Source organism: Cyanistes caeruleus, chromosome Z (assembly GCF_971803275.1).
Source record: "Cyanistes caeruleus chromosome Z, bCyaCae1.hap1.1, whole genome shotgun sequence".
Classification (NCBI taxonomy): domain Eukaryota; kingdom Metazoa; phylum Chordata; class Aves; order Passeriformes; family Paridae; genus Cyanistes; species Cyanistes caeruleus.
In genome coordinates, this window is record NC_141732.1 from 10,218,729 (window position 1) to 10,241,442 (window position 22,714).

Sequence of the window (22,714 nt, forward strand, 5' to 3'; positions counted from 1 at the left end):
AGAAAATGTGTTAACCCTCATCTAGAGGACATTCAAATGAAATGTAAATACTCAATTCAAGAATCTTTCTCTTCTTGTATGTTGCTGAGACAGTGGACTTATAACAGTAGTATACATTGGAAAGGAATCTTTTTTTAGTAAAGACTCATAATTTGCAATGCGTAATGTAACTGGGTGCTAAGAAAAACACAATAGATGAATTTCATTAGGAAACAGTCACATTTTGCACTATTTGCAATTTTGGAAGGTTCAGAAAATTTTAGTTTTTGAGATTCAGATATGTAAGCAACACATTTTTAAGAAGCAAATACTTCGAAAAAAGGTGTAGGTAAAAAATGAATTTGGTGGTGGCTGAAATACAAATTAAAGTTATGGATACAAATGTGTGATCCGCTTTTGTACCTCTGATGGTTTCCATCTTGTCAGACCACACTGGGCTCCTGCTGAACTGAGGAATTATTGACTGGTGCCAGGTGTTAATTGATTAATGTAATCACAGGAAAGGATGTCATGTTGGTTTTCTGTGATCTGCGACTTCCACTTACTGATCCACCTAGCATAAAAACATTATTTTACACTGATTTAGTCTCACTGCTGTCCCAAACTTCATCACAGAGAAGGTAAATTTTATTTAGTAGATTAGAGGGAATGGACTTAGTTTGAAGATGCTCAGACCTTATTTCATCATGATGAACAAAATCATGTCTTGAGATGCCTAGGGTGCAGTGAATAATTGAACCAGAGCCACACAGACAAGTCAAACAGGAAATGGGAATCACATTAAAGCCAATGGAGAAGAATTTGAGGTGTATGAGCTCTGCTTACTGATACTTCCTATGGTCTTACTATGACAGATACAAGCTGAACTAATGACTTCATCATTTTCTAAAAACAAAGCAGTAGAGATACCAAGCAGAAGTTTAGTCACATGAATAATTCATCCAGATAGCAGGAGGAAATAATAAGTGAACTCTTCTAAATCCAGGATTAAACCCAAAGTTGCTAAAATCAAGAAAGGCATTAGGATTCCACTTACTAATGAAGTGCTGTAACTGAAAACTTCATGCAATTGTGTAACAACTGGCCAGAAGGAGAATATGAAGAGTCTTGTTTTTCTTTTTGGGGCACAATTCAGTAGTTGTTTGTTTTAGAGGTAACTGATACTTATCTTCAGGCAGTTAAATAATGTTAATTCGTTCCATTCATGGCCCCAGGCAAAAGATTTAGCTGCCATATCACTTATATGTTTCCTGCTATGTCCAAGATGAATGTTAAGTGAAACACATCTCCATAAATAAATTAGGATGCTAGCTGTTACAGGAAATATATAAAGATTTTGTCAACACTTTGAAGTAACCAGTAGTAGAGGTAAATAATACTGTCAATGAGCTCCTTTGAAGGCCTAGTAATGTTTGAGGCCATTACCCAAGGAATGTGTATGTGGAGTTACAGTTTTCAAGCTACTTGCCATGGCAAATAATTTTGGATTTATGATTTGTGGAGAAATGTTTTTGGCTTTGTTTTTTTTCCATGGGATAGGTCATTCTTTCTCAACAAGAGTCATTCTATGTACTCATGCTGAAAGTATTAGACAAAATATGAAACTGGAGCAACAGATAAAACTTACCTTTCAATCTGATATGAATGCATTGCTTGCACTTTGTGAATCACTTTGGCTGACTATTTACCTCCTTAATGGAATTCCAATCTTGCAATTAGAAAACAAGTTTTCAGTCCTCCTGTGCATGTTGGGAACTAAAGACAAATAGGAACTCAAATTGACCCCCCCACTGTTTCTATCAAGCATACACACTAGTTACTTTGCTTTTCCCCTGACTTCCCTGGTGAGTGGGGAAATGTGCCTGTGTTACTTTTATACAGAAATGACTTCTTGCACAGAGGGGCTGACAATTCCGACTCTGTCTGACCTGGTTTAAGTGACTGCCAAATTTTAGAGCTAAGATTAATAGGATAACACTGTCTTTTTTTTTTGGAAAGCTTTAACTATCAGCACAGTTTAGTACTTTAATGCAATAAAACATTACTATGGGAAAGAAGGGAAAGGTACCTCTGGAGTGAGGTGATTTCATAAATTTTTATAGGTATTTTATTAATAATGGTTTGCTAGAAAATCTATGAAATTATGATTATGTATAATGATTATGAATACATCAAGGAATTCTTGCCTGAACTCTTCAGAGAGGGGCAAAAATACAACACATGGAAATTACCTCAGGTTTTTTAGTTTAATTAACTGTATGATTTCTCATGGTTTAGACATAAATCCACTTTTGTGGATATGGAACTGAATCATTTTAAGAAATCATTTGATGCTGTTTGTGGTTGTTGCACAGCAGAACATAGTAGTCACTGTCATAGCTGAGATGCCATGAAGGAATCACATGACTATTTCTGTTCCGTTTCAGTGTGAAATTAGTTGAGGCTTGCTGGGAAGGCATTTAAACTTAGGCTGTCAAGCTTCAAGATATTCCCATCAATGAACTGAGCACTCAGCTAGATGATACTGCACCACTGGATTTGTTAAACACTTCTGAAAAATTATAAAGGAAAAGATACAAAATTCATACAATTTCAGTCGAAGTCCTTCTACTTGTTCTTAAGTGGGGTTTTTTTCTGGTTTTTTGGGTGGCAATTTATTACTTTTTAACAACTTGATAGCACTTGGGGTAGCCAGTGAGACAACACTGAGATGTAAGTGCAGGCAAGTAACATTAAATCATGTTTCTTTTACAAAACTAAAAGCTATGCTATGATACAACAACTGAATAATTACTAGCCATCTGAATTCCTAACAAAATCAGAACCATATCAACAAGATTCGGGAGGCCCTAAGACAGGAGAGAATGAAAAAAGTTTCTTCACTTACTTCTGAATGTGCTTATAATTGCTCAGTTATGAAATTTCCAGCTATTGAAAACTGCTGTTTTCTCACTTCAGTTTGAAAGTATACAATAGATCCTAATATTCCTTCTAGACAGATTATTTTCCAGTAATATTGCATGAAAAGTTACCCTGTTAAGTACTTTCAGAATTGAATAACATTAGGTGAAGCTTGTGCATTATTAGGTGGTATTAAAATCTGCATTTAGAGACTATAATTGGCAATCTATTAAGATCATGATACAGAGAAAGACATAATGCTCTTCCAGCTTCCAATAAACATATTTGCTAGTATATTCTCTGAGTTAAAAGGAGGCAATTTTCTTCATACAAATCATACAGAGCATCATCAAGCTTGTTTTCTGTTGCTTTCTCTAAGCAGTGTACCAGTAACAGAAGTGCTAGCCAGACTGCCACATGGAAAGAAATTAATTATCATTTCATGAAGAGCTTCTGAAATTTTCCTTTAAGTTGGTTTGTTGGCTGGTTGGTTGGTTGGTTAGTTAGTTAGTTAGTTAGTTAGTTAGTTAGTTAGTTAGTTTGTTTGTTTGTTTGTTTGTTTGTTTGTTTTTAAAGACATTGCTATTTCAGTGCATTCTTTTCAAATTAAGTTCTAAGAACCTTTGCATTCTTATCGAGATTTAGGCAGTACTTCATGGCAAATCAAGAATTTTTAATCTTAGCAGGCATGGAGTTTTTTCCTATGCTAAAATTTGTATGCTAAAATATTTCCAGTAAGGTATTATGTATGAAGTGTTCCAAATTTCTCATTCAAGTTTTGCTGTGATGCTACCCTTTGGGTGAGACCCGAGAACTACAGAACTCAGTTATTGCTCACATTCTGTAATCTCTCTTCTTTAAAGCATTTGTCAAAAAATGCATTGAGCTTGATTTTTTCTTTCATCAGTTTTGCAAACTTCAGCAGAATTAAATGAATGCAACAGATCTACCAACTTGCTCTAATTCTTAAAGTATAAAGAGAATGGACCCCAAATCAATTCCAAAGATACATGAATTATGATGAGCACTGGATTTTATTTTTTTCCTCTTTGATTATCTTGGCTCTTCTTCTGCTCTATCATTGCTTTATATAAGCAGAAATTCACTACAAACTTGAATGCCCTTCAGCAGTAGAGGAGAAATATCAGATGTGATGATAAAACTATTCTGCAGAGAGCTTCCTGATTTCCTGTAAAAGACTTCACTTCTTCTACTGTCTAATGGAAGAAATTACATGTGCAAACCTTGTTCATTACATACAAATTTAGATCATAACTCTTAGCAATACTGCTGTTCCCATAAATAGGACTGAGAATATTTATCAAACTTTTATAGTGACTTGATGTTTTCACAGAACTGAGCCTTTACAATATTTAAACAATCTGTTTGCAACTCAGTAAAAAAATAAATTTATGGAATATGTTTACATTTTGGAAAGGAGAAACTGAGGCAGGGGTTTTGCTGTTCTCTTAAAGTCAGCAGGAGAGACCCTTGAAGAATTCCGTGCTCAGTCCCCATGACCCATTGGCCATTATCTACAGTATAATTTCAAGACAAGGCAGTCTTTAAAGATGTTCATTAATGAATAGCTGGTTGCGGGTAGGGGTTCTTTTTTTAATTAGAAAAAAAGTCAGAGATACAAAGGAGTCTGAGAGGGTAAATCTCGATAGATGAATATCAGCTGCCTATGTGCAAAGCTCAGTGAAGCATGTGTCAGCCCCTGTGGTATGAAAATAAAGCAGTGAATGGGGTGAAATATTCTCTCATATGTGTTTTCTTCTGGTTGAGATCAAGAAGTACAGAGCTGTATAAACACAGTATTTTATTTTCAAAACATCAGGTGAAGTTTTTTTCATTTTTATGAAACTATTTTAAAGTTTATCCAAGCGTTCTAAAAGCACACTTCAAAGAATGTTTATGGGAAGTTAGAGCATGGAGGTATAGTTGCCATTTCTTGCTTTTGCTATTAAACTTGGAAGCTTTTTTTTGAAAAAAAAGAGGCTATTTTTACTCTTACTTTATACTAAGTCTTAATGGAATAGCACAAGACTACTTACAAGAAAAGAAAATCTGCCAAAACTGAGGCCACTGTAACTCCAGGAAACACCTTGAGGCCTGAAGCATGTAAATGTAATCTCTAAAACATGAGGAAGAGTGAAATCCAGCACTGCTCAAAGCCCAGTCTCCCCATGCATGAAATGGTGCAACTGAGCTGGTGTATGCCCTTGTGTGATTTGTACTGGGAGGGAGAATCATAGCAATACTTCCAAGTTTTCTTCTTTGGACTGTCTCTTCTCCTTTGCACTTCTCTGAATTTGCAGCATATGTGGTAGTCTGTCTCTGAACTTCATTCCATGTGCAGCATCATTACTAAATGATTTCAACTAAAGATTCAGCCATAGCACACTTTGGGAGTCTGGATGTTACCCCACCCTCTCTGTGCTCTGCTGTGACAGTAGGACCTCAAGGATCTTGTTTGAATTCACAAGGATTTGCTTATTGGTATAGAAATAAAACCTACAATCTGCAAACCCCCGATCTTGTCTGTAGCTACTGTGAAGTCATTACTTCTAAATATGCACATTTAACAGGTAACATTATGATAGTTCCTTTGCACTTGTCTTAGGAAAAGCCACAATGACATTCACTGTCTAAGGAATATCTATGTAAGAAATTCTTCTACACCAGTACACTAATCATAAAATCATAGAATGGTTTGGGTTGGAAGTGACCTTAAAGATCGTTTCATTCCAATGTCTCTGCCATGGACAGAAATACTTTTCACTAGACCAGTTTTCTCAGAGCTCCATCCAATTAAACCCTGAAGACTTCTGGGGATGGGGCATCCACAGGTCCGCTGGTCAACTTCTTCCAGTGCCTCACCATTCTCACAGTAAAGAATTTCCTCCTAATACCTAAAGTAAACCTTTCTTTCTGTCAGTTCCAAGACAGGTCCCCTTGTCCTAACTCTCTCTGTATGGCCATGTAAAATAGTTCCTTCCCTTCTTTCTTACGAGTTCCTTTAAGTACTGGAAAGCTGCAGTTAGATCACCCTAAAGGCTTCTCTTCTCCAGGCTGAACAATCCCCATTTTCTCAGCCTTTCCCCATAGGAGAGGAGCTCCCTCCCTCTGATCACCTTGGTGTCCCTCCTCTGCAGTCTCTCCAGCAGCTCCAGGTCCTTCCTGTGCTGGGACCCCAGGGCTGGAGGCAGCCCTGCAGGTGGGGTCTCACCAGAGCGGGGCAGAGGGGCAGAATCCCCTCCCTGCCTCCCCTGCTGCCCACGGGGCTCTGGATGCAGCCCAGGACACACTTGGCTCTCTGGGCTGGGAGTGCCCATGGCTGGCTCATGGCCAGCTCTCACCCCCAGCACCCCCAAGTCCTTCTGGGCAGGGCTGCTCTGGATCTGTTCATGCCCAGCCTGGGCTGGCACCAGGGATTGCCCTGACCCAGGTGCAGCACCAGCACCTGGCCCTGTTAAACCCCAGGAGATTTCCATGGGAATCAAGCAGTGGCTTGAGCTTGTCCAGGTCCCTTAGAAGTGTCAACTGCACCACTCAGCTTGATGTCATCTGCAGATTTGCTGATGGTGCACTCAATCCCTTCATCTGTTTCATGAATGAAGATATAAAATAACACTGATCCCAGTAGGGACCCCTGAAAGACATCACTTCTCACTGATGGCCATTGACCACTGTAGCAGAGTAATTCAACAGTACCATATCAGGAATGCAAATATTTTGCCAATATTTTAGTGGGAAGACACAACTGGAAAAGTTCGGGAGGAAAGCTATTATATATTTTTATAATACAAAGCAATATTTGCTAAGGAATATGCATGGGCTTGGTAGTGCTGGTAGTGAACACTTCCTTGGTTTTCTTTATGATAGTAGACAGGTTGCAACAATAGATGTAGGAAGCTATAGCCGAAGTGCTGTGTCAGATAGGCCTTTTCATTTAAGTCTGAATTCTAAAATATTCTAGAGTTCTTAAAAGGTAAGATATACCATTTAATTGTTTTCCATGCTTAAGCATGATTATCTGTGGCAAATCAGATTTATGAGGGATTCAGGGTAAGATTATTTTTCTTAGCTGTTTATTTCTGTAAAATCCATTATGGTATCTAGCTCCTCCAAGCCAGAAAGGAACTGCAGGCCACTTGGAATACTACTACATGTAAAACTCAGATTAAACAATTTTCTAAATTTCTTCTTTCTTGGTTTAATTGCTTGCTGGATTTACTTTCAGTTGGGGTAACAGAAGGCATTTAATTTTAGATAACACTAGTAATAAATATTTGAAAATAGATATTTATTGCTGAAAGATGGGGCATAATATCTTAAGCAAAGAGCTGGTTCATTTATCTGTGTAGCTCTCTGGTTAGAGCTTGCATGCACCTGACTAGCTCAGAGCACAAGCAGACATTGTGGGACTTGGCTACCCTCACCTCAGTTATTTATAAATCCCAGCATGAAAAAAAATGTTACTGTTTTCCTGTGCTGTAAGTGGCAAAACTGTTTGGCAAACCTAATTTTAAATTACATTGATTTTTCTAAGGAATACCTCCCTGCTAATCACAACTTAATGACTGCTCTAAGATAATTGCTGTTAACTTGTATAACTAGTGACACTTTGCATATTGGCTCCAGACAAAAAGTACTTTTCAAATACAGCTTGTGCTTTTGATTCCAAGTCTCACCCTGTTTTGCTGTCTCTGTGGTTAATACCATTTCTTTTACATGCAGTTCTTTCTTAAAATTAAAAAAATAATTTTAAAACATATTTTGAATGTGATTCAAAAATGGCAGCAAAAGCTGTGTACAAGGGTAACTGAAAAACAAGTAAAATCATACTTCTTATTAGTATAAATTATTAGAAAACAAATATATTGGCAGAAATCTATTGTTCATAATGCAAATAAAATGATCAATGAAAGAGAATCCTGAATCAAGAATATTTACTTCAGAGTATTAAGTTCAGCATTTATTATTATGAGGTTTTACAAGGGTTTATAGGTCTGTCAGTAAAATGTTAGAATTGTCACTATTTTAGCCTTTAAATTTTTCTTTCCTAGTGCAGTGGGCCTCAGATTACATCGGTTTCTTAACACCATATGTGCTTCTGTGGTCACAGGTTTGGTTTTGTTACAGGAGAGATTTGGTTATTGCATTACTGCCTGCCATTGAAATATTTAAGTAATCAAAACCAATAGCTCTGAGTGTTATTTCATGTGCAGCTAATTTTTTCTGCCTGAATTTAACGCTTGAAATGCTAATTTTTGAGGAGCACTATATATTTCTTCATGAGAGCTTTATGGGTTCCATGTCGTATTTAGTGCTCTTGTTTTTTCCAAGCTCCCTTTTGCTTCCCAGTAGTGCTGTTGGTTATGATTTGAGGGATAGGGAGGTGTTCACTTGACTGCTTAGAGACAAATACAGTCAAATACCAGAGAAGACTTGCAAGCAATCTGATGTTAAATTTGAACCTTACCAAGGTGGTATGTTAATGTTTTGGGGGTTTTATACCTCTTTGGTTGGTGAAGCTCACTCACTCCCTCAAATTGTAGACTCGTAACCAGTACATGGCGACTCCAATTAGCTCTGCTCAGGGCTGAAGAGTCTCAGACTGTAACAAGGTCTCCCAGGACCACTTACAACACAAATACTGTACTCATATTTTCTCATTAGTTCCTTTCAGTTGCCATAAATTCGATTTTCCAACGTTTTCAGATTTACATCAGAAATAGAATAGCTCTGTGTTTGTATGCACACACACACACACATGTATAAAATACGTAGACACACGTATACACATATATATAAATAACATTATTTTTCATAACTTAAGGATCTGTGTTACCTTTTCTTACAGGTAGAAGCTTGAAGTTTACTTCATTTACCTTAAGCTTTCAGTCAGGTCAGAAAATATAGGGATCAATTGGCTAAGAGAAGAAAAATTACAGCATTCCAGATGACTTATTTTTTCTAGTTTGTTAGAGTTCTATTATTTTTAAGCTCTAGTTTTGGGAAGTCATAAACCTTGACTCTGAGAAATCATTGCACATATGTATATGTGTGAAGTTATCAAGAATATGGGCCTAAATTTGAAGTTGCCATTAGACATATCTGAAACACTATTTCAAATGCAGTTTTGTGAGTTTTGAAGAGACATTACCATAAAATACCAAAAAAGAGAGAACTCTTTGTAGACCTAAGTAATTTTTCACACCTACAGACCAGGTGGGAAGAGCAGTAGACACAAGTACATGTCAGTGGATAAATTTCGGTAGTTTCTGCAACCCAGATGGAGAGTTTTCTATTGACAGCAATTGCTGAAAGTTGAGCAACATTATAGCTATGTTGTTTTCACCCTGAGATTCTTTTAATTTTTGAAGTAGAAAGACATCTTAAGAAATCATAAACATAAGAGGTAATCTTAAGTTTATTAGTCTCTGAATGTAATGGAATTTTGTGATGTTTTCAGTGTTCCTATGTTCATCACAGTATTCGGTTATCTTGCATTTCTAGTTATCTTACAGACCTCCATGGTTTTGTAATTCTATTTTGAATTAACAGTATGTAGGTATATTCTTAGTTATATTCCTGATTTCATAATATTGTTTGATTGGCTGGTTGATGTCAAACCAGTTTGGGCTTTATGCCTTTCTCTTGCTCCTAACTGCACTGTAAATTTCACAGTATGTGATACTAATTTCTTACTTTTAGAATCAAATGCAATAAAACTGAATTGCCTAAGAGTCTATTGGAGAACGGCACTCATAAAATATTGAATAGATCTAGGGAAAGCTTGGTATAAGAATTTCTTGGATAATATTTTCAGGTTTAATAAATACACTGTGTCTTCCTAAAATTTTTCATGTTCTCTGTTTTGATATTTTAATGTGCTATATATTTCTAAATGGTACTCATTTGCAAAGAAGAAAGTGAAAAGATTTTAACTTTGACCAGCTGTGATCCAGACATGTATATTAGCAAAGCTCTTAACTATAGTTTTATTTTTTTATTCCTTCACTCATTTTTGGTAATAAGTTATTTTGAGTATAAAAATATTTTTTCTTTCTGGAAGGTTGTTTATTTTTTAATACATTTAGCACAGCTGATAAAAGCCTGCTCAGTAACATTGGTTCAAGAGGTTTAAGAAATTGTCTCAGCCTTGGCACAGAGCTGTTGCCACCATGTCCATGTTAGTCCCTAACAGAGAGGGGTTAGTCCCCAAGTCCTTTGTGACTCAGTTTTCTGGTGTGCTTACTTCTGAAATTTGCCACAGCTTTAAATAATCATTTTTCTTCCATTTATTTACCAGTGTGATGCTGGGGTAGTTTTTTGGGGTTCTTTTTGTTGTTTTTTTCTTAAGGTTAGGCTTCTTTGTTGTCTAATTCAGCAACATCATAAATATAAATACTTCCAAAGATAGATATGACAATAATCTGACATCATTTTGATTGATTATTGCAATAGAATTAAGATGATCCTTGCTTTCTAGAAAAGGTTAATTTGATTTTTTTTTTCTTTTAACCTTTTTCTTTGCTGTCATGTTTAACAACGATTAAAAGGTAAATGCAATAAATACACAACTACTCTTATTTTTTCATATGTTGTAAAGAAGTCAGTTGTTACAAGCAATTATGTATTGTGTGATCATCTACAGAGCAGAGGCAAATGAGGCCATATGAAGTGTTTCTCCTGTCTCTGCAGGTTGATTTACATGAGGATGATCTATAGAAAGGGTAATAGAAATGTAAACTGGAATTAGATTGACTTATGCAAGGTATAGAAATCGCACAAAAGCACATAAATTCAATTCAGTATTTTAGCTCTATATATTTGGTTTTTTCTCCAAACTAGATGTGCTATTACCTCATTCTTTTAGATGTTAGGTGATTTTCCTATTCTTAAAAAACAGAAATAAATGAGGCACTCAAAGCACCATTTTTCAAACCTTTTTCTTTTTATATTTGGGGTTTTTTTCCTTCCCTGTTTAATTAATATAGCTGAAGACTCTGAAGAGGTCTCTTTTCCTAGTAGGAGAAAGTGAAGACTGTTCCATTTAGACTCCAAGATGTCACTGAGAACAGGACTGGAGTCACTCAAGCCACTTTAAAAAACTTTCATCCTTAGAGCTGGCACTACCTGGAAGGATTAAAGGACACATTTATAAGGGCTACACAGTCAGGTGCTTTTGCATTTGTGTCGGTAATACAGCTTTGACCCTGACTGATTGAAAAGGTGTGCAACTGAAGTTGTAGAGAAAATTAGTTAGTCTTCTATGTCATCTTGACTGCCTTGTGATAGTATTTTTAGACACTGATTCCTATACTTCATTTTTGTTAGATTAGTTGCCTCTCAGTGAGTAAAAATTAGCAAAAGTAATTTGTAATCCTTTAGAATCATTACATACAATTTTCAAAATATTCTTTTAGGCTCAAAAATTTTATCCAAGGGTAAAAAGTGTTTCATAATATGATTGCTCTGCTAAATGATACGTATTATAATAAAAGCATCTTTTAACCTCAGTATCCATTGACTCTTCAATTATATCTTATTTGCTGAAATGCCTAATAAAAATAGAGGTAATAAAATATATTATAATGATTTTCCTTTTATTCATATTACCAATAACAGCAATAAAATCTCATTATTAGGAAGTATTTTTCTGGAATACATAATAAAAATATTTTCTCATGGCGTAGTAATCTTAATAATCCAGTTAAAAAAGATGAGTTTGTTCTTCAAAATCATGTCTGACAGAAGCAGAAGAAATTTTCTCTGTATATAGAGTGTGTTTAGTGCTCTAAATCTTACCTTATTTTAGGAAAATGTGTAGTTCTGAGATCACCTTATATTAAAAAAGCATAGTTCTGGTGTAAATGTTCATTTCTTTTCTTTGTGTATTCATGAGGTAAGCTAACCTTTACCTAATGATAAGAATTGGAAAAAAATTCTATATATCAGGCTCTGACAGTTTTCCAGGATTTAATATTTAAAACTGTGTTAAAGGAACTGTGATTAAGGTACTCTGTCAGAGGTGTGCTGTTTATTAGTAGAAATGAATTTTCATTGTACATTTTAGAAGGATGCAGTGAGAGGACAGATAGGTATGAAGGGCTATTGTTCAGTTACTGCCTTATTGTGAGTGGTAAGAGTAAGGTGGTTGCTTTTAAAATCAAAAATTGCCAGCATGAACAGTTAAATCAGATTAGGACATAATCTATTGGAGGTGGTAAATGGAAGAAAGAGGTCTCTGAGGATTTAGGTGTATCTTTCAAAAGCATGACAAATTCAGCAATACTTATTTTCTTAGAAATTGGCAAGTAATTTAATTTTGTGTACTGTTCAAGGGTTGATTTAAGTGTCAGAATAAGTGACTGGGTAATTGACCTGAAAATTAAAGTCGAATATATTGGATCAGAAGAAATTCTTACAACTCATCCAATAAAATACACTTTAAAAAATGTATCTATGTAGAAAATAGCACAATAGTCATGCTAGCTGATCTAATGATCAACTGAACTACATTAATAGGATTGAAAATGTATTTTATGATACTGTGATAACAATATGATATCTGAGTGATAACAATGCAGTTGGAAACATAGCTTTGTAATACAGACTTGGTCACAAGTACGTAATAAGCTCCTATTTAATTTTATTAATTAATTCATATTAATTTTCTTGCTTACAAAACTCAAGCAGCAAGAATAACATGAAACCCTCTATGTTTCATTGCATATTCATCACAGTTATGATAAGGTAAATGAATGAGCTGTTTTCTCATCTATACAAGCTTCTCCAGCAATGTGTTGGAACACCATGGTCGTGTAACATTTCATGACCTGATGAATGCTGACTCATGCAGTAATCACTGAAGAAACACAAACATGAATTGAAAATTACATTTTCTTGTATTTTGTCCTCATTACAGTGCATTTATAGTTCTTTCCTAGAAGAAAGCTGTCAAAGCTTAAAATTAGCAACAGAAACTTTCCAAAAGTAATAAAGAAATGGAAATTCACATTCATGTAATTTTCCAAAGTGCTCTTCTGTATACATTTTAAACAACTCACATATTCAGAGACTTAGGGGAATATCCATATAAAAGCATTCAATTTAAAATAATATTTTTCTGTAGTGTAAACATATAGCCATATTCATTTACAGTGAAGTATATGGAGCCTTTTGCAAAATGAAGAAACCAAGATACAGTACATTTTACCTGTGGCTTGTACTCTGGATATTAAAAGTGATTTACTGTCTCACAACAGTAATTTTACTTTGTCTTCCAGATGTGTGGAGGTGATTGCCAGAGAAGGACGGAACCTGAAAGAACTGTATTTAGTATCCTGTAAGATCACAGACTATGGTATGTAATATACCTATATCTTTAGTTTCTGTGAAGATTGAACCGGAGTTCACAGGGATTGTTAGTGAAAGTGTTGGAAATATAGAGATAAAAATTTTCAAAACCTTCATCCACAAAAATAGGAAATTTATAAAAATTGTTTGACTTGTTTAAAAGTATCTGGGGTTGGAAGTATGAAAATCAGTGAATATATTTGCTACAAAATATCCTTATGGAACTGGCGATTACTGGGCAGACTGGGTGGAGTCCCTTTTGAATAGTCCTGAAGACCAGGCGAACCTTGGAGAGAAAATCAAAAAATATATATGTGTTTCTAGATGCTGTAAAAGTATAATTAAGCCAGTAAGAATGTGAATTGATCACCTCTTGTAGGCCATAAAATTTGAATGAGGTTGATGAACCTTTAAAAATACTGTTAAGGTAAAATAGAGAGGAGCATCTTGGGAATTAAGTGTCACAAGTGGCACAGGGAAAGACAGATTTTTTATTTAGAATATTATTTATTTAGAATTTTAGGAAAACTTTTACTCCTTGTTTGGAAAGGCTTCTTTGTTTTTTTTTAAAAGGATACTGACCTTAAATAAGACACTTACCTTTGCCATAAGACAAAAATGCTCAGATGTCTGTCTCCCACTTAGATGCATAAATTTCAGTAGGATTTACAAACGGTATATTTGAGGTGTTAATTTCAGACTTTCTGATTATTTTGTTTCTCATTCACTATTTTTTTAAAACTTTATACTCCCTAGATTTTAATAAAGAATTAATGTGTCAAAGTGATAAATTACCATTCCACTGGTCACAAACTCATTCTTCTGTTTTCCTTTTCAAATTCTGCACTTCATTGGGGTTTGTATTGTGCACTCAGGGGTACCTTGTTCCGCAGAGTTCATCTCACCTTATGTCCACAGTATTGGAACATGAGGCCACCATGTGTCTGTTGCAGCTGCAGAGCTTGGAGCATGGCAGAGGAGAGGGAACACGGGCCTTTACTGCCCTCTCCTCTGGTCTGCCGATGCTTGTACTTCCCTGGGCAGAACAGAAGTTGTCAGAGTTGAAAATGGATTTTCTCAGCTGGACACCACTTGTCCAAGATGAATTTCTGAATTTGTGAAATGTCTTGTGAAAATTCAGGGAGGGAAATAATCTGTAGAACACGAGGTGATAATAATGGAGGTGCTTCTTGTCACTGCTGGAGGGTGAGACTTGTCCCTTCTGTTTGTGTACTGTGGATCTACGGGCCCTACACTTGTCCCTTCTGACTCTGACAGCCCATGTGGAAAGAGTTATCATGTGTTGCAGCAGCCCTCTCATTGGAGGGTAGAAATGAGCCAAGACACAGACTTCTTGTTTATCACAGTATGAAAAGAGTCCTGGTTTATTCCTCTTTACAATTCGGTTATCCTGGCTCCAACTATTCACTGACTCTGGCTGCAGCAAGCTCCCACTGTAGGTTTCCCTTGCAGCCTCTGAATAGGGGTTATTTCCTGCTAGACTGTGGCTGTGCAGACTCTGAATACAGGCTTTTACCTAGCTAGACTCTGACTGCAGGTTCCTACAACAGGTTCTAACTGCAGACCCAGACTGACCTCACAGCAGCGATTCTCTCGCCTGTTTTGCCCAGTCCTTCTGGATCTTTTGTTCAGTATCATCTTCCTCAGGCTCATTCCCCTTCCTCCAGGTCTTCCCTCAAGGCCCTCCCCTGACAAGCCAACCCACCTCTTCTATCACACTTATCTTTATTGGAAATAGCTGTGAGTTATCAGGGGCAAGGTTGTCTGTAATCCCTTCTACAATCATAGGCACAACAGAATCCAAGTCTTGAGGATCAATAATTTCTCAAACTGATTTCACCCTTCATTCACTGCAGTTAGTCAGAGGAAAACATGATTTTCCCCAAAAGTAGGGAAACAACTGAAAGGCTGAAGCAAAGAAATGTAGCATAGTGAAAACCTTGCTTATGAAAGAATAAAGAGAGAGAAAAGGAAGTGTCCATAGATAGATGGAAGGCAGGAAGCGTGTTTCAGAGAATGAATGAGTGGAGCATTTGGCTGATTAGCTCTATCCAATCTCAGCTTCTCTTCTGTATAGTAAGGCCCATCTGTCACTATCGTGTTGTAATCTGCAGTCACTTAGCATCATAGCACTCAGTTACTGGGACTTCGGGAATATTTTCTGTTCATAGTGTTTCTACTGCGCTCTACCATTTGCTTAAAAATTCATCTATTTTTGCCTTTAAGGATCCAGTAAAATAGCTGAGATACTGATCGATTTTTGATATGTTATGAATAAGGTGTAGTGATTGGCTCATGCAAATGAGGAGGAATTATTAAGTATGGTGGGAAGAAGTTCTGTTAAGGTTTATAGTTCTTTTGACACGTACTCTTGTTCCAGTTTGGTTTTGAACCCTTCTCTGTTCTCCCCTCAATGCTTCCCTTCCCCTTTTGTGGTCACTGCCTGGCAGCTCTGGCTGACAGGGCTGTCAGAACATGTTGGGGGAGGCATATGCTTACCCCTGCAAGAGGCAGCAGGGAGTGTGGGATGCTGGCTGCTGGGAGGCTGGCAGGGAAATACCTCACCCACAGTCAGGGTGCCAGAGCGGGTCCACCAGTGGAGGGCACGAGGACTGACTGACAGACCTTGGGATGAGCCAAATGTACTAACGTTGGTCAAACCATGTGGGAGGAGCTGGATGGACAAATTAGGACTGCTCATGAATCTGAGTGGCACTGATGCAACCCTGAGGCTGTAAAAGGCAGAGGCACCATTCCGTGGGCAAGCCTCTGGGGAGCAGAAAGATTCCCACTGTGCTCCTGGCACTGACCCCCCGCTTTTGCTTTGTACCTTTAATGGGTTCTAATTAAACTTTATTTACTCATTACCACCTGGGGTCTGAGTAGTTTATAACAGATACATCATTGACTAATTGATTACTGTCATAATCTTCAGCATGTCTCAGCAAGCCAACCTGATAAATTCTGCTTTTAATATCTGAGCTGAAAACGCAAAACAAACTGTAACAAAGTAAATTTATAAGCATAATTTATGGTTTCTAAGGAAGTCAAGATTTTGCTTTAGATTAAAAATCTATGATAGCAAATGAATGTTTATTAGGTTAACGAGAGTGTTTCAGGGTTGAGCCAGGCCCTTTTCACGATTACTGTCTGGCAATTCAGTTGAAGACTTTCTCACATTTGCATTTGTTGCTGGTAAGTTAGAAAGCAAGACCCTTAGAGTGCTGGGAGCTCTGTTTGTTGTTGAACCTCCTTTATCAAAGAATCTGTCTCCTCATGGGGAGAAGAGCAGCTGCTATTCCTCAGAGGCTTTTGAAGCCCCCATGTCCTCAGTAGAGGAAATCAGCTGAGGAACATGGGCCTGACTTACTGGGAAATTTGTAGGTGGTGTCCCACGGTCTTATAAAGATTTAGCGACTTCACACAGGCAGTTGTTCTGGCTCCACCAGGGAGTATCTGAGGCTCTGTGAGGCTGTGACTGACTGAGAGCACACAGTTCTGTGCAACTGTGCTCTGTTTTTGATAATCCTGAGGGTGAAGCATGGAGTTGTCCTTGCTTTGACAATTAAAATCTTCATGCCAGGTTTACACAGATGTAGGATTTCGAAAGCCCTCTTTGATACTGTTCAATGGCAGGTTTTTTATGCTAGGAAAGTGCAGATTTTTGATGTCTGGGACAAGATCATAATTGCTTAGTAACTCAACTGGGAAAAAAAAAAAGTAATATTGATAATTTCCAGCAACATTTTTAATCATTTGATACATTAATTTATCAATAATAACTTCAGTAAATAAAGAAAATAATTACAGAAAAAACTATTATTGTTATTCTTCAATTAATTCAGTAAGGTGTGTATATGTGAGGTAATTTCATGTCTTCTAAAGAAGGCTGTGAAGTGCGATCTTTGTCATTTTATTAATTTCCTTTTTTTCTTTTTCTAATTTCTGCATAGGGTAGATAGTATACAAAGCTACCAGGCATAAATGTTTTTTAATGTAACTAGTATTTTTAAAGTGAATTTAAATACTAGTTTTTATTTTGGAAGCTTAAAAGATTAAATAAAAAAACCCTACACTCTAATAATGTAGCCATAGGCTGCATTCCTTTCTCTGACATTTTTCTGACCAGAAAAGTATTCTTTATAGTATAGAGACAGATTAGGATTCAGACAGGAATTGAAGAATGTATACATACTGAGAGCTGTTAATAGATGCAGGGAAAAAAGCATTCTGTATTTCAGGTTACATTAAAAAATATAATTTTGTATTTTTGTATTTGAAAAATGTGTTTTGTTTACTTGTGAAAGAACTTATGTTATTATATCCTTTTTTAGGTCTAGCATAATTTTCTCAAGATGTATTTTTGATCAGTGATGTCTGTTACAGTATAACATACTAGGATGTTGACAATGAATTTAAAAGTTACTTTATACCCAACACATTGTTAAATGTTAAATAATCACTAGAATGCATCTAGACTAACAGGACAGACTGAATTAGTATAACCTTTGAGACAAACACCTGTTTGCCCAAGAGCACAGACAGAGTGAAGTTAAAGCTAAACATTAGTTCTTCATAGCATTTTCTCCCTTTTGTTCGGCAATCATGAATTAAGCACGGATTGTCAGTATTATCTTTGAATTTCCTGCCTTTTGTTGATTTGTGTCACAACCTTAACTTTACTTAAACATAGTGGGTTTTGTATTTAAGCTTTTCCTAAGAACTGGTAAGGAAGCGGGACTTTCTCAGCTGTGGGGAGACTGTGTGTCAAATGAATTAGGTTGATGTGAAGATGCAGAGCAGTGAGCTAGGGCAGCAAGCACACACAGAATTGTGTAACTGTCTCTTCAATTTTATGCTCTAGTTCTGGGTTTTATTGATATCCTTAGTGCTGGGAATTTATTTTAAGTAAATTATTACTTATCAAGTTTGTAATAGTGCCAGTGCTATGCACTCTGAAACACAAAAGTGAGATTTTGTATTCAAAGATAAAAAGATTTGATGAAACTAGCCTGTGAAACAGGAGGAGATGTTTTAAGGGTTTGATCTTGCAGTAATGTTAAGTGTATATTTACTAAGAATTACTTTACAACCACATTCTTTGCAGTAAGGAAAGATAAAAGTCTAATGCTTTACTTCACTTTAGAAAAGTAGTCAGAGCAGTGTTTCATCTACAGGTGCAGAAAATAATTTCAAGGCAAGCTTTAAATTTTAGGCTTCCACTAGCAGAAGGGGGGAGGGGAACACGGGAGAGGAGAAAGCAAACCCAAACCACCACCACCCTAGAAAATAAATCCCTAAAGTAATCACCTTTGAAAAATGTTCGAAGGGAGTGTTCAAATCCAGAACTTTGTACAGCTGTGCCTTGCAAAATCACTGAAGACCTTTCTGAAAAAACAAAGTGCCCAAATAGTCATTACTAGGAGTGCGGCTAGCAGAGTGCAGGGAATAAATTTATCTCACAACATTGCCTGTCAAGTAACCTGCAGAAGATGACAGTTGTCTTCATAGTTGTCTTGTAGAATTTCCATTACCTAGTAGTTCTGGATTTTGCGTAAGTGAAAAAGTCTCTTTTTCTAGCTGTGAAGCAATTGCACAAAGCTTTTCAGAGGTGCTTGGCACAAGGAGCTGAGATGAACTGTGGTCTTTTGCTGAAAACTTTAAGATTCTGAGTATTGAAAAAGAGCTCTCTAGATAGGTAGCTTTTTTCTTTTCTAAAATGGGTACTATTCCTTTTTCATATTGCCTGTTTTCAACATTTAATGATGGATTTAGTGTCTCTGAGGATACATGGGGGCTTTTTGAAGGTTTTGCTTCTGCAGAGGGTGTTTACTGAAGCAAAAAAATGAGTTTCAACGAACTATAATGGAATTATATAGTTTTTATATTAATATGTTATAGATAGGACAGAGCTGTAACAAGTAGAAGTCTGGAGGAATAAGATAGCATTTATACTGAATCAAGTCCAATTGTCACAAGAAAAAACATAACTGTAACTTGTGCTTATTTCTCATAACTGGATTATGGATTCTTTTCTCAGAAGTGAGATACTGCTAACAATATTAAAATAGTTTCCCATATTATTAAATTCTAATGTTTAAGTGTTTAAACATTATGCTTTCTATTTTAAAATAGAATATTTTAATTATCAAGGGATCAAGTTGTTCTACTGAGAGTTTCTTGTGTTTTCTCTCCAATAATCTGCATTTGTCATATAAATCATAAAGAATAAGCATACTGTGGGTATTTTCACAAGAAAGAATGTTCAATGTCTGCTTCTCAGTTGGATTAGCAAATCTCTCTAAGGCTTGATTTCACTAAAAATTTTCTCAATATTAGCTTTTTTAAATCTATTTTTAAAACACCGTATCTTCTGTACAATATAACTCAGAAAGCAAAAACATTTTTGGGGGGATAAGAGCAGCATTTATGGATAGACAGAATGGAACAGGTGGTAAATACATTTCTGAGTTCTAACGTATTTCATCCTCACCCATTGCTGGTTTGCAATCTCCTCCTTAATTTATATAAATTTAAATAAAGACAACTTTCATTTTGTCTTCCAAAATTATTTTGAATTGTTGCCATATTGAATTCCAAGTTTCCCTTCTTCTCTGAATAAATCTTTCCCCTATTAGGTTTTCCTATCCTGTGCGTGGTTTTTTCTCTTTCGGCTTTTCATGACGCAGAGGGCAAGCAGTGATCACACTGACAGCCATGTTTATGCTTGTAGGTAAATGTACAGATAATCTCCTAAGGACCAGGGCTTCTGTTACCTTCTTTAGTGGTGTTGTGTGTGTTATATATATGTATATATGTCTGTGCTTCTATAAAATTGTGGTATTATAGTACATATATTACATACTACGTTATAGTAGTATCTAACTACTATATATATATATATATATATTTACACACTTATATATTGCTTTCTTATAAACTTTTTCCTCTTCCTTTTCACAAAAACATTTGCTCTCTGGTTTTTGGTCTGTTAGTTATTCAGAAACCTGAATTCACTGAAGTAAGTCAGCCAGATTGTTGATATTTAGTGCCAAACGTTGAAGTTCTTTGCTTGGTTTTGGTATTTGTTTTCTGTGCATAGATTGCAACTTCAGCTCCAGTACACCATAAGAATTAAATTACCTGAAGAGTAAGTAGGTGGCAAGCAATCTGTATGTATTAATGATACTTACTTCCTTTCACAAAATCTAGCAGCTAGTAAAGGGTTTTTGTTTGCTTTTGGCATTAAAATGTTCACTCTTTCTGAATTCTGAAGCAAATATTTCCATAGAAACCCTGGTAATTATAAGAATCAGTGAAAACTAATTCTTGCAATAGAGTTGAGTTTCAGAGTTTTATGTGGTTTAGCAAACCAACAGTACACATTATAGCTTACTGCCTCTTCCTTCATTATAATGACATTACTGTTTATGTTGAAGTGTGCAGGGAGAAGTTGGAGTCTTTACACATATTTTAAAACCTCTGAAAATTTCCCTTCAGCTAGGAAGAAAAATGACAGTGTAAAGCTTTTGTAAGGACATTTTAAAACTTGTCTGATTTATATTTATTATTGTTGTTTTAGTTTGGAGTAGTTGCTCACATAATCTTGCAGGTACCGACACCTGATTTTGTTTCCATAAGGGATCCAGTTGACATTGAAACCAAGAGAATTGTTAATGTGAGGAAAGAAAGCTGTGTACTGATGTATTTGGGAATGGAACCTGATCAGAGGACAGCTTTTTTCAGTTCGGTTAGGAGCTTTTAGGAATGTTCAGGAGTGAATAGAAAACTTTAGTCACTTGTCTGTGGAAATCATTAATAAGGAAAAGTCAAATTAAAACTTTTTCAAAAGTAATCCCTGAAGCCAAAAAGAGCCCTTGAACAATCTTGTCAGCGCCGTATATAATTCATAACTATCAAAACTCCAAATTTTCTTTTTGTGTAAGTTTTATCAGTATTCCCAAAGTCATAAAAATGGCATGCAGTTTTCTTTAGAAGTTGATTTGAGATACCACTGTGCATCTTCAAGACCCTTACAGTGAAATAAATTACTGCAATAGCATATTTCTCAAATAACAGACAGTTGCAAATCCTTTGTCCTATGGTACATAATAAAGGATTTTCTCTATGAGCAATGAGATGAGACAAACTTTCAAACTATTTTTTGTCATACTGGAGGGTAGGTTGTCTCCCTTAACCTGTACCCTTAAAAATAATGAAGTATAATAGCCAGCTGGAGGAAGCTGGATGTAGATACACTTTTGAATCATCAAGATGAACAGAGCATAAGCCTATGATTTGTACAGAGTTTGTTCCCAGTTGCTTGGTCTGAATGTGGAAAACAGAGATGTGTTGTACTTTGGGTTTGATTTGTCTTGTAGAGAGATCCACAGGTACTGCTATTTTGATTTAAGCTTTTCTGTAGGAAACACAGTGCTTTGCGTTGTTGTTTCAGCTCTTTGGTGAGAAATTTGGCAGCAATTTATCAGTCATAATAGAAAGTTTAATTTTGTGCTGTTTTATCACTAGTGAGAAGTGCTTAAGATAATCTTCAGGAAAAATCAATCTCATTTCTGAGTTCCAAGACGGGTATTTTTGATACAACAAAAATTGAAATTGCCACAACCTCTGTATGTATTGCCAGAAATACATTTTCAGGTTCTTGGTTTATTTACTGTGTTAGGAAATTTTGATGTAATACCAAACTTCCATTTAACTCAAAATCTGGATCTGGTTCTCTTGTGTTAGCTGTATTTTCTTTTTTTGTGTGACCTAAAAAAGTAACATATACCTGCATTCCCCAGCTGCCCATGTTAATCCCTGTATTAAAACCAGTGTCCTGAGTGTCTCCCCACTGAGCTACCACACAGCATAAGTAATATATCTAAACCCTTGTTTTCAGAGCTCAACACTGATTAAAAATACAAATAAATGACTACATGTAAATTGTGCAATTATGATCATGTTATGAACATTATAAATATTACGAACAACACTGGGTTTTTTTTGTTGTTGTTTTTTTTAATTTTGATTTTGCCCATCCTAAGGCTACCAACAAAATGTATTGTTATTTTATACTTCCATTTCAAATGGTACCTGTTACGTCACACTGCAAGGAAGAATTACAATTCTAACAGAACATTTGATTTGCAGTCAGAGGTAGATATACTTAACAGAAACAATTGTGAAACTTTATTTAGCATGAATTTATTTCTCTCTTGGATAGAATAATTAAATTTAAATGTTTAAAACATTTAATATAATGTAATATAATGTTATTAATAAAATTAATATAATTTAATATGTTCTGATAAACACCAATTGCAACTCACATTAACACACTGTTGCTATAATCCAGTTTTATATTTAGTTCATTGTACTTCTGAATTTTTTCAAAATTTGCCCCTAAAGCACATTTTTT

General features: G+C 35.8%; 1 protein-coding gene across 2 annotated transcripts in view; it reads left to right on the plus strand.

Moving 5' to 3' along the window:
- FBXL17 (F-box and leucine rich repeat protein 17) overlaps window positions 1–22,714 on the plus strand; it is a 271,732-nt gene that overhangs the window by 163,731 nt on the left and 85,287 nt on the right. For both annotated transcript variants that reach the window (XM_086868428.1, XM_023943721.2), the window contains one exon: window positions 13,203–13,279. In XM_086868428.1, coding sequence (XP_086724554.1) covers window positions 13,203–13,279 — 77 coding nt within the window. The remainder of the gene's footprint in view (window positions 1–13,202; window positions 13,280–22,714) is intronic.